At 42.8% G+C, this 12681-nt stretch overlaps 1 protein-coding gene across 1 annotated transcript in view; it reads left to right on the top strand.

Annotated features, from left to right (window-relative positions):
- The window catches only part of LOC132819564 (zinc finger protein 292-like), a 199920-nt gene that overhangs the window by 145721 nt on the left and 41518 nt on the right, over window positions 1-12681 (top strand). The window contains exon 5 of the mRNA XM_060831133.1: window positions 7601-7803. Within this exon, the coding sequence (XP_060687116.1) occupies window positions 7601-7803 (203 nt within the window). The remainder of the gene's footprint in view (window positions 1-7600; window positions 7804-12681) is intronic.

Here is a 12681-nt window from a genome sequence, read left to right as displayed (position 1 = left end):
CTCGTCAGGTCCACACCCCCCACCATCCCAACCTCCACTCCTGGCATCTTCCCCTGCAACCGCAAGAAATGCAAAACTTGCGCCCCCACCTTCCCTCCAAGGCCCCAAGAGATCCTTCCATATCCATCACAAATTCACCAGCACCTCCACACACATTTACTGCATCCACTGCACCCGATGTGGCCTCCTCTACATTGGGGAGACAGGCCGCCTATTTGCGGAATGTTTCAGAGAACACCTCTGGGCTCTGGGACACCCACACCAACCAACCCAACCGCCCCCTGGCTGAACACTTTAACTCCCCCTCCCACACCACCAAGGACATGCAGGTCCTTGGCCGCCTCCATCGCCAGACCATGGCAACACGACGCCTGGAGGAAGAGCACCTCCAACCACAAGGGATGAATGCAGATTTCTCCAGCTTCCTCATTTCCTCCCACCCCCCCCCCCCAAAACCTTATCTCAATCCCAGTCCTCGGACTCAGCACCGCCTTCTTGACCTGCAATCTTCTTCCTGACCCCTCCGCCCCACCCCCTCTCAGGCCTATCACCCTCACCTTAACCTCCTTCCACTTTATAGCATTCCTAGTGCCCCTCCCCCAAGTTCCTCCTCCCTACCTTTTACCTTAGCCTGCTTGGCACACCTTCCTCCATTCCTGAAGAAGGGCTTATGCCTGAAACGTCGACTCTCCTGCTCCTTGGATGCTGCCTGACCTGTGCTTTTTCCAGCAACATTTTTTTATCTCTGATCTCCAGCATCTGCAGTCCTCACTTTCTCCTGGTCTAACCAGGGCTCAGTAGAGCTGCAGCATAACCTCTTGCCTCTTAAACTCTATCCCCCGCTAATGAAAGCCAACCTAGTGTACACCACCTGAACAACCATATCAATTTGGGTAGTAACTTCTGTTCCTCTACATTGCCAATAATCTTGCCTTTAACTCTGTTTTCTGCATTCAAATTTGATTTTCCAAAATGAATCATTTCGCACTTTTCATGTTGAACTCCATCTGCTACTTATCAGCTCAGTTCTGCATCCTGTCAATATCCTGTTGCAACCTACAATCCCCCTCTACACAATCCAAATCTCCACCAGCGTTTGTGCCATCGGCAAACTTACTAACCCACCCAGCCACTTCCTCACCTAGGTCATTCAGAAAAATCAAAGAACAAAGGTCCCAGAACAGATCCATGCAGAGCATCACTGGTCACAGAGCTCCAGGCTGAATACTTTCCATCTACGCCACATGTACTTCATTATCGATGTGTTTCGTTACAAATGTTATTGAATTCTTTGAAAACATAAGGCATAACCTGTCCCTCATCAAAGCCATGCGACTATCTCTAATCAAACTATCGTTTGACAAGTAATCATAAATTCTGTCTCTCAGAATCATCTCCCAATAATTTGCCCACCACAGACATAAGACTGCCTGGTCTGTAATTCCCAGGATTATCCCTATTCCCTTTCTTGAACAGGGGAATAACATTTTCCACCCTCCAGACATCTAGCACTACGCGGTGGACAGTGAGGACACAAAGATCATTGCCAAAGGCACAGCAATCTCTTCCCTAGCTGTTTGTAGCTGGTATATCCCGTCTGTCCCAGGGGACTTTGGAAAACCAAAGTTTTCAGCACATCCACCTTCTTTAATATCAACCTGTTCAAGCATAAAAGCATGTTTAATGTTGTCCTGCCCAAATGTCAAGGTCCCTCTCTCCGTAGTAAAACCTGAAGCAAAGTATTTATTAAGGACCTCCCCTTCCACCTCCAACTGCAGGCACAGGTTCCCTACACTGTCCCTGGATTGGCCCTACCCGCACTCTAGGAAAAAAATGAGGAAGGCAGGTGCTGGACCTGAGTCGAGAGTGTAGTGTTGGAAAAGCACAGCGGATCAAGCAGCATTCAAGGAGCAGGAGAAACGACAACCCTGATGGAGGGCTTATGCCTGAAATGACTATTCCAGCTCCTCAGATGCTATCTGACCTGCTGTGCTTTACCAGCACTACACTCGTGACCCTACCCTCCCTCTGGCCATCCTCTTGTTCCTCAAGTGTAGAATGCCTAAGGGTTTCTCTTAATCCTACCTATTAAAGCTTTTTCATGTCCCCTCCTTGCTCTCCCAGGTCAATTCTTCAGTTCCTTCCTGGCTATCTTGCAACCCTGTATAGCCTTGTCTGATCCTTGCCTCCTGAACCTTAAGTAAGCTTTCCTTCTTCCTCTTGCCTAGATGTTCAACATCCCTTGACACCCAAGATTCCTTCACCCTAGCATCCCTTCCTTGCCTGAGTGGGATAAACCTCCAGTACTGTCAGGAAGTGATTCCTAAACTGCCTCCACATTTCTGACATGCATTTTCCTGAGAATATCTATTCCCAATTTATGCACCCCAGTTCCTGTTGAATAGCATTGTAATTCCACCCCCCACACCAATAAATACTTTCCCATAAGTCTGCTCCTATCCCTCTCCATAAATATAGTAACGGTCAGGGAGTTGTGATAACCATCACCGAAATGCGCACTCACCGAGATCTGACAGCTGACCTGGTTCATTGCCAAGCATCAAATCCAGTTATGGCCTCCCCTTCAGTTGCCTATCTACGTATCGAGTCAAGAATCATTCCAGGACACGCTTGACAAAAACTGCTCCATCCAAACTATTTGAACTAAGGAGCTTCCAATCAATATTAGGGAAGTTTAAAACCACCCATGACAACAATCTTGTTGCTTCTGCACTTTTCCAAAATCCTCTAAGACTTCACTCTAGCAGCTTTGATCTCAAACTTTTAGCTCTGCAGCAAGTAGACCTTCAAGTAGCTAAAAGCCTTCTTGGGTCTGTGACAGCCCTGATTCTACCCACTCATGATTCTATTGCCTCATTTTTAAAAAAAGCACTTCGGGCAAGCTCGGCTGTTTACCAACTGTTTGTGTGAAGAAAACATTCTGGCATACTGTGGCAACATCTCACCGCAAGAGGAACTGGACAGAACATATCTCTCTCAAAAAGCACGATACCATCGCAGTTTTGTCCTTAGTATTCTTGAACACTTTGTGCCAACTGTTAAGACTGGGTCCACCATCTTTATACCTAAGGTTTCAGAAGAACATTGACACACTAGTGAAATAAACAAATGCATGGCAGTTGAAATTTGCTAAAAAGAAAAATACCCTTACACATTTGTTCTAATATTAAAGAAAAGAAATAGTTTACATGTACAATTTTGAGGAAAATACAGCAAAAGAGATTTGGGGGTGTATTTGTAGAAATCGTAAGTGATGACCTTTAGAACTCATACTATTTTGGAGAGACAAGTCGGCAGGAGAGTGGCTTGGTTTTATCAATAGTGTAAAAGACGTTATCTAGTTCTTAGTGAATGTTTTACAAGGTCTCATTTTGAGTATGATGTTCAAAACACGACACTACAAGGATATCAAAGTTTTGAAAAGGATGCAAGAAAGATTTACTAGAATGGTACATGGCTATCTGGAGAAGTTAGAATTCTCCTTAGATGGGTTAAGATGAGGTTTGTTAGTGGCTTAAAAACTTCGATCTTATTGTAACTTTATAAAGCAAAGAGGTTCTTCTGCAGCCATACAGGGCCCTAGGAAGACCACACCTGGAGTATCGTGTGCAGTTCTGATCTCCAAATTTGAGGAAAGACATTCCGGCTATTGAGGGAGTGCAGTGTAGGTTCACGAGGTCAATTCCTGGAATGGTAGGACTACCTTACACTGAGACTGGAGCGACTAGGCTTGTATACCCTTGAGTTTAGAAGACTGAGAGGGGATCTGATTGAGACATATAAGATTATGAAAGGATTGGACACTTTGGAGGCAGGAAACATGTTTCCGCTGATGGGTGAGTGCCGAACCAGAGGACACAGCTTAAAAATACGGGATAGACCATTTAGGATAGAGATGAGGAGAAAGTTCTTCACCCAGAGAGTGGTGGCTGTGTGGAATGCTCTGCCCCAGAGGACAATGGAGGCCCAGTCTCTGGATTCATTTAAGAAAGAGTTGGATAGAGCTCTCAAGGATAGTGGAATTAAGGGTTATGGAGATAAGGCAGGAACAGGATACTGATCAATATGATCATGGCTGATCATCCTTAAATGATGGTGCAGGCTCAAAGGGCAGAATGGCCTACTCCTGCACCTATTTCCACGTATGGAGTCAGATATTACGAGGGGGCATAGCTTTAAATCAGGGGGTGGTAGGTATAGGACTGATGTTAGGGGTAGATTCTTTACTCGGCGAGTTGTGAGTTCATGGAATGTCCTACCAGTAACAGTGATGGACTCTCCCTCTTTATAGGCATTTAAACGGGCATTGGATAGGCATATGGAGGATAGTGGGCTAGTGTAGGTTAGGTGGGCTTAGATCGGCGCAACATCGAGGGCCGAAGGGCCTGTACTGCACTGTATTTTTCTATTAGGTCCCATTTAGAATACTGTGTGCAATTTTGGGCCCCACACTTCAGGAAGGACGTACTGGCACTAGTGTGTCCAGCGGAGAACCACATGGATGATCCCTGGAATGGTAGGCCTAACATACGATGAATGGCTGAGGATCATGGGATTGTATTCGTTAGAGTTTAGAAGGTTGAGGGATGATCTAATAAAAACTTACAAAATAATGCATAGCTTAGAAAGGATAGACACTAGGAAATTGTTTCTGTTAGGAAGACTAGGATCCATTGGCACAGCCTTAAAAATAGATGGGGTCAACTTAGAACGGAAATGAAGAGACATTTCTTCAGCCAGAATGTGGTAGGCCTGTGGACTTCGTTGCCACGGAGTGCAGTGGAAGCGGGATGTTAAATGTTTTCAAGGCAGAGATTGCAAAATTCTTGATTTTGCAAGGAATTAAGGGCTATGGTGCAAGTGTGGGTAAGTAAAGTTGAAATGCCCATCAGCCACGATTAAAAGGCAGAGTGGACTCCTTGTGGTTCTGGAGTGGACCCCTATGTCTTATGGTCTGATGAAACGTATAGGATCCTTAGGGGCTTGATAAGGTAAATGCTGAGAAGATGTTTTCCATTAAGGGAGAGTCTAGCACCAAGGGGTCATGCTCTCAGAATAAAGAGGTGCCAACTTGAGGAGGAATATTGAGAGTTGTGTCTTTGGAACTCCTTTCCACATAGTGCTATGGAGGCAGAGTCCATGTGTAGTTTAAGGCTGTGCTGGATTTTTGATCCATGTGGGGAAATTTAGAGTTACAGGGAAAGAGCAGGAAAGTGGGTATGAGGTGTGTCAGATCAGCCATGATCCCATTGAATGACAGAGTAGGCTTGAGGGACCAAATTACTTTATTCCTGTTCTCATTTCTCATGGTTTTATTATGAAGCTTTTGATAGAGGGAATAAGACAAAAATCATTTCCAGTTGAAGATTTTGGTAAGTGAATGAAGCTTGAAAGGAATGGAGTGGATGTTGTCTGTTTAAATTTTAAGAAAACCTTTTTCAAGTACAGTATAAAATGCTGGTTAACAAAGTTGAGCACTGCAGGAGAGTCTGTGTCAGTTTCAATAAAACAAATTAAGAACTGAAAACAGTGAGTTATAATAGTGGAGGATAGTGGACAGTGGAGTGTTCCAAAGGCCAGGTGAAAGTGAGGACTGCAGATGCTGGATATTAGAGTCCAGATTAGAGTGGTGCTGGAAAAGCACAGCAGGTCAGGCAACATCTGAGGAGCAGGAAAATCTATGTTTCGGGCAGGAACCCTTCATCAGGAATGAGGCTGGAAGCCTCTGGGATGGAGAGATAAGTGGGTGGGGGGGGTGGGGCTGGGAAAAAGGTAGTTCAGACTGCAATAGATGGATCGAGGGAGGTGTAAAGGTCAGAGAGGAGAGTGGAGTGAGATGGGAAGGAAGATTGACAAGTAGGGCAGATCATGAGATGGTATTTTGGAAAGGCAAACTAGAGCAGATGTTATACGTTTAATGAGTGCTCATCAAAAGAGCGCAGGTATATAGTTCCTTGAAAGTGGAGTTGCAAGTATACAATGTGGTGAAGAAGGCATTTGGCCCCCTTGCCTTCATTGATCAAAACATTACATATAGGTGTGTCATGTTGCAGCTTTACAGGATATTGATGAGGCAACTTTTAGAATACTGCATACAATTCTGGTCTCCCTTCTTTTGGAAAGATGTTGTTAAATGTGAGAGGGTGTAGAGAAGTTTGACAAGGATATTGCTGGGACTGGAGGGTTTGAGTTGTGGGGCAAAGTTGAATATGGCAGGGATGACCTTTATAAAAGTTTATATAATCATGAGGGGCACGACTAAGGTGAATAACCAATGTCTTTTTCCTCAGGTGGCAAGTCCAAAACTACAGCGTATAGATTTAAGGTGCGAGGGCAATGGTTTTGAAGAGGACCTGAGGGCTGACGTAGTACTTGTATAGTTGCCAAAGGAAGTGGTGGAGGTGGTTACAATTAGAACATTTAAAAGGCATCTGGACAAGTATATGAATAGTTTCTATTTCCATACTGAATGACTCTGACTCTGGCTCGTATACTGGGGTATTGAATAAAACACGAACAAGATGCTGCTGATATAAAACTTGGGGAGGTAACAAATACTAATTAAATGCAAGTGGTCATGGCTAGCCTGGCAAATTAGCCATACATATGGAATTTAGTGCACGGCTGTCAGAAGGGGGTAGGGAGAGGCAGTGTAGACTTCATGGCACAGTTCTGAAGATGTGCAGAGTGTGGAGGATCTTGGGGTCCATGTGCAAGATCTTTCGAACGGTGGCAGAAGTCGCTGCAAAGAAAAAGGATCTTTGGGTTTCAGAACTTGTGACATTGCATGCAAAGGCAAGAAAGTTTGCTGAAATTTTAGAAAACTCTGGTTGCAACCACTACTGAAGTATTGTGTTCAGTTTTACTGAAAACACTGCTGTAGGTGAACAAGGTTTGACCTGCTTGATAAGTTTTTAACAAAGAAAAAATGTTCCCATTACTTCATGGTGAAATGACCATGGATCACAAAGTTTGGCCAGAAGATGCAAGGGAGGGGAGGAAAAGGTTTTAAGCATTGAGTGGTAATGACCTGGTACAAGGATGGTGGGAGCACAATTTCAAAAGGAAATTGGATGAGCAGCTGAGTGAAATAAACTTACAGGATAACACTGATAGGTTGAGGAAATCCAACCGATGGATTGTTCTGCTGAAAGCCAGTGTAGACACAATGGACTAAATTCTTCATTTTGTCATTTAATGACTCAAAGGTCTGTACCAGAGGACAGACATCAGTGGTGACTAGTAAAACAACCAGACGTGACACAAGCAGTGAGTTATGATCTGAAATGCACTTTCTGAAACTGAAGTGAAAGCAAACTAACTAATAAGTTTCTAAAAGGAACTGGGGGAGAAAAGTTGAAGGGCTATGGATAGAACCAGGAATTTAGTTAAGCTGATAGTTGCCCTGGATCCCAGATTTTGAGGTTGCATGTAAACGGTCTAGTTGCATTGACTCAAACATAGTGTGTTGCGGTTGGGTAGAACTGAGGTGATAATTTCAGAAACTTTATAGTCAATAAAATTTTGAAGTAAAAATAAGCAAAAATTGAGAATATTGCTGGACTTTTTGTCTTTACAGTGAGTGAATTTCTAATGCAGGAAGGTCCTGCCCTTCTTGAAATGAGAATCCGACACCTCTTGAAAGGGAAGCAAATTGATCAGGCTACAAAGTTGGCAAAAGTTTGTGCAGAACATCCAGAAATCGGCAAAAAGAGTATTTTTAAACAAATTTACCTTACCTGTCTCTGTACAGCATCATCCAGTGATATTTTGATGGAAGAGGTAAGCTTGACCAAGTTATTAATACTCTTTTATGGTTTTTCTAAAGTCTAGTAATTTTGTGAAAAGTCACTTTTATATAATACTTGAAGGTATGTACTTTCAAGGACTTTTCCGTCAACAGTATTATTTCCAAAAGAATAATTTCATCTACAAACAATAATTAACATTTCTTTTTAATAATAGTTTTCTGTAGCCAGAACTCAACTGTTGAGAAGTAGACCCAGAGAGAACAGAGACCAATAAATCATGCACCTTCTCAACCTATTTCCTTCCTCTGCAATAAACTGGGGAGACATTGGTGTCGTGGCATTGTCATTGACCTAGTAATCCAGCAGCATGGCTAATGATCTGGGATGAATGTTCAAATTCCACCAATGCCAAAAGAAAAAGCACCATGAAAATTTGCTACTGAAATAAATGTCCATCTGGTTTAGTGTCCTGTTTAGCGAAGACATTTGGCATTTTCCCTCGATTTAGACTCCGTGTGAGTTCAGAGCCACAGCAATGTTGTTTAATCCTGACTGTCCTCTGAAGTAGGCTGGCGAGCCACTCCGTTATATCAAATTTCTACTAAGCTTAAAAAAGGAATTGGACCAGATGAATCATCTGACATTGACAGCAAGTTGTTGATTCTTACAAGTCCTCCTTGCAAATATTTGGGGCCGAGTGCCAGAATTGGAAGAGTCAAGTCAAGCAACAGCCTCATGTAGTCATACTCTCAGAATCATACCCAACAGACGGTATCCCAGATAGCCCCCACCCTGGTGAATATCAATAGAGGTGGCAGAAAAATGGTATAAAGCCATGAGTGAGTTATCCCAGAGTCATCGACATTGTCTCTAGAACCCATGCAGTCTTACGGTATTAGGTCACACTGCCCTCTGAGAAAAAAGAATGTTTGCTCATCTCTGTCTAAAATAGGCAACTACTTATTTTTAAGCTATGACCTCTAGTGCTAGGTCCTCCACAGGAGGGAATATCCTTTCGACATCCACTTGGTCAAGTCCTCTTCGTGTTGTGCATTTCAATTAAGTCACCTGTCACTCTTTCTAAATACCAGAGGGTGTAGATCTAACCTCTCCTGCCTTTCCTCCTAAAGCAATCTACTTATTCCCGTTTATCTAATAAACATTCTCTCAACTGCCTCTAATGCATTAACATTTAGAGTACTTCACAAAGTACTCCAGGTGCATTCCTACTAATGCCCTATAAAACCAAAGCTTAATTTCCTGAACTTGCATTCAATTCCCTCCACAACAAAATTCAACATTCCAATCAGCTTACCTGATTTACTTGCTGCACCTGTATGCTGAGATTTGTAAGCGTCATTATCGTGTGAGAGATCTATTTGCTTTCTGAGTGGGTCTTGTTTTATGTTAATAATGAGACATTGTTTACCATGAGATGTAATTTGTTTTTGTTGAGCTATAATATATATGCAATTCTACAAAGCTGGTCTTTCTTCTAATTGCCTGAATGATATTAGAGTTTTAAATGTCTATGCCTTCACACTAATTTAAGATTCCTTTTGTGAGCAAAAGATGGTTTAAAAAGGTTTATACTATCCTGATTACAACTGGTTGAATTGAAGTTGATGCTCCTAAGGTTCCTGCTTTTTGGCGCTGATATGGTCTGTGGAGTGAGAGAGAGATCCCCCTGATTGGAGTGGCCTCTCTTAACTAATTATCTGTGTCATTGCCAAGTACATTGTCATATCAAACTGCAATTAAACAATGTAATTAGCATTATTCAGTAAATTGTGTTTCTGTCCCAGGAAGGGTGTTAGAAAATGCTGTATCGGATAATGTAATTTGTTGATTGAGCCAACCCTAGGAACCAGGCTGTCTCAAATAGTTCTACTGAAACTCCGATCTATTGTTCCACCCAAAACCTTGCAGCATTGTTGCAAAAAACACCTATTTCGTAGTAAATCAAGGTGAATGGCTTCCATATTTGTCTGACTTGATCCAGTTCGACAGTGCAGGTTTCCTGGCTTAATATCTCAGTTCTACTGTCTCATTGTTTATAGTGAATATTATTAATCAAGATAACTGGTTTGCATGATCTGTCCGATCCAGTTTCCAGCGTGCCATTTAGTTGGCCAGGGTTGCTTTTAATGTCCCAAAAGAGCTGTTCATTTATTTAGAAATGACATTCCACTACCTGCAGATTCATGCACCAGCACAGCCAGATCTCTCTCCATCTGAGCTTTGTCACCGTTTTGCCTATCTATTCTTTTGTAGATCCTTGTATCATCTTGATAACTCGCTTTTCTACCTATCTTTGTGTCATCAACAAATTTAGGTACTGTTCCTTTGGTCCCTTCATCCAAATCATTTATATAAATTGTGAAGATTTGAGGGCCCAACACTAACCTCTGTGGTACACCACATATAACATTTTGCCAGCCTGAAAAAGGCCTTTTATTCCTAGTGTCTGCTGCATGTTATCCCCTACACCATGAGCTTTTATTTTCTTTAATAACCTCTGAGGCACCTCATCGGGTACCTTCTGGAAATCCAAATACGATGTAGTCCCTTTGTTAACTGCACAAATTACTCTGCTTGATTGCCTTGAATTTATCCAAGTTCCAAGATGAGTAAATGTTGTAGAGGGCAAGGTATAAGAACATAAAACAGGTGACCCACTATGTCCGTGCCTAGCATGATGCCATTCTATTCTAATCCGATCTGCCTGCATGTGATCTGTATCCCTCTATTCCCTGCCCATTCATGTCTGTCCCAGTACCTCTTACACATTGCTGATGTATCTGCTTCTATCAACCCCACTGGCAGCATGTTTCAGGCCTACCACCCTCTGCTTTGAACATCTCTCTTTAAATTTTATCCCTGTCACCATAACCTATGCTGCAGTTGTACAAACCTCTGGTGCAGCTGCACTTGGAGTATTGTGTACAATTTGGTCACCACATGATTGGAACGTGTGGAAGCTTTGGAAAGGGTTCAGAGGAGATGTACTAGGGTGTTGCCTGGTATGGAGGAACGATCTTACGAGGAAAGGCTGAGGGACTTGGGGCTGTTCTCATTGGAGAAAAGAAGGTTAGGGGAGATTTGATAGAGGTGTACAAGATGATTAGGGGTTTAGATAGGGTTGACAGTGCTAATGGAGTCAGCTGTCACTTTTTCCGCTAATGGAGTCAGCTGTCACTAGGGGACACAGCTTTAAATTAAGGGGAAGGTTGGTATAGGACAGATGTTAGGGGTAGATTCATTACTCAGCGGGTTGTCAGTTCATGGAATGCCCTGCCAGTAGCAGTGGTGGACTCCCTCTTTATGGTCATTTAAGCAGGCATTGGATAAGCATATGGAGGTTATTGGGCTAGTGTAGGTTAGCTAGGCTTCGGTCGGTGCAACATTGAGGGCCGAAGGGCCTGTACTGCGCTGTATTTTTCTATGTTCTATGACTTGAGGCTGTTTGTTGGAGAAGGTTGAGAGATGACTTAATTGAGACATATAATCTGATTTGGAGATCTGATGTGTGATTCCAATTAAACCTGTTGGACTATAAGCTGGTGTTGTGATTTTTTTTTAAATATAATCTGAGGATTAGATAGGGTGGACAGTGAGAGCCACCTTCCTTTGGTGATAGTTAGCACAAGGGAACATAGCTTTAAATTTAGGGGTGATAAGAGGTAGTTTCTTTACACCAAGTATTAGGGTTATGGAATACACTGTCTGCAATGGTGGTAGACTCTCTGATCTTAAGGACATTTAAATGGTCATTGGATCAACATATGGATGAAAGTGGAATAGTATAGGGTAGATAGGCTTCAGATTGGCTCCACAGGTCGGCGCAACATCGAGGATCGAAGGGGCTGTAATGTTCTATGTTCAGTGCCATCTAGTTCAGATACACAATCCTTTATCCAAAACACTCAGAATCAACTGGTTTTCAGAATTCAGAATTTTTTGAATTTCGGATTAAGTGAAACGGTGAAATTTTGTAAAGTTCTTACCAAACAGCAGACTCCTTGTGAGTAATGGGCCCTGAGACAGAATTGAGGGCTCTCAGTGCTGGGCCACTCACCCCCCCCCACATCACATCTGAGTGACATGCATCGAGTGGGGGTGGAGTTGGGTTAACTGTTTGCAGACCAAACAACCTTCTAATGAGATAAAAAACCTCACAAAAAAAACCTTCGGATTTTGGAGCTTTTCGGGATGAAAGAAGATCTGATTTCTACTGTAAAAACAGAAAGTAACTATTTATTTAATCCTGACAGTGAACACTAACAAAACTACTAACAAACCGAACACACTTCCCCTAACTAACCACTGTTCCTCAGCTGACCATAGTTCCATTAATATGCTGTTCCAATAACATAATTAATAATAACAGTAAATTAGCACTTCATCTCTTAAAGTCCACACAGATGGTCTTCTCTTCAATCTTTCTTCCTCTTTTTCCTGATTCTGCTGTCCTCTCCTGGATGCTCCTCTTCCTTTCTACTGAGAATATTTTTAGTTAAAAAGGCCTTGGTGCCTTTTTAAATAGATAGAGTCATAGAGATGTACAGCACGGAAACAGATCCTTCAGTCCAACTCGTCCATGCTGACCAGATATCCCAACCCAATCTAGTCCCCACCTGCCAGCACCAGGCCCATATCCCTCCAAGCCCTTCCTATTCATATACCCATCCAAATGCCTCTTAAATGTTGCAATTGTACCGGCCTCCACCACTTCCTCTGGCAGTTCATTCCATACATGTACCATCCTGTGCATGAAAAAGTTGCCCCTTAGGTCTCTTTTATCTTTCCCCTCTCGCCCTTAACCTATGCCCTCTAGTTCTGGACTCCCCGACCCCAAGGAAAAGACTTTGTCTATTTGTCCGATCCATGCCCCTCATAATTTTGTAAA

Source organism: Hemiscyllium ocellatum, chromosome 10, assembly GCF_020745735.1.
Source record: "Hemiscyllium ocellatum isolate sHemOce1 chromosome 10, sHemOce1.pat.X.cur, whole genome shotgun sequence".
NCBI classification, from domain to species: Eukaryota; Metazoa; Chordata; class Chondrichthyes; order Orectolobiformes; family Hemiscylliidae; genus Hemiscyllium; species Hemiscyllium ocellatum.
The sequence above is the reverse complement of the archived record's forward strand: the minus strand, read 5'-3'. Positions and strand labels throughout refer to the sequence as shown.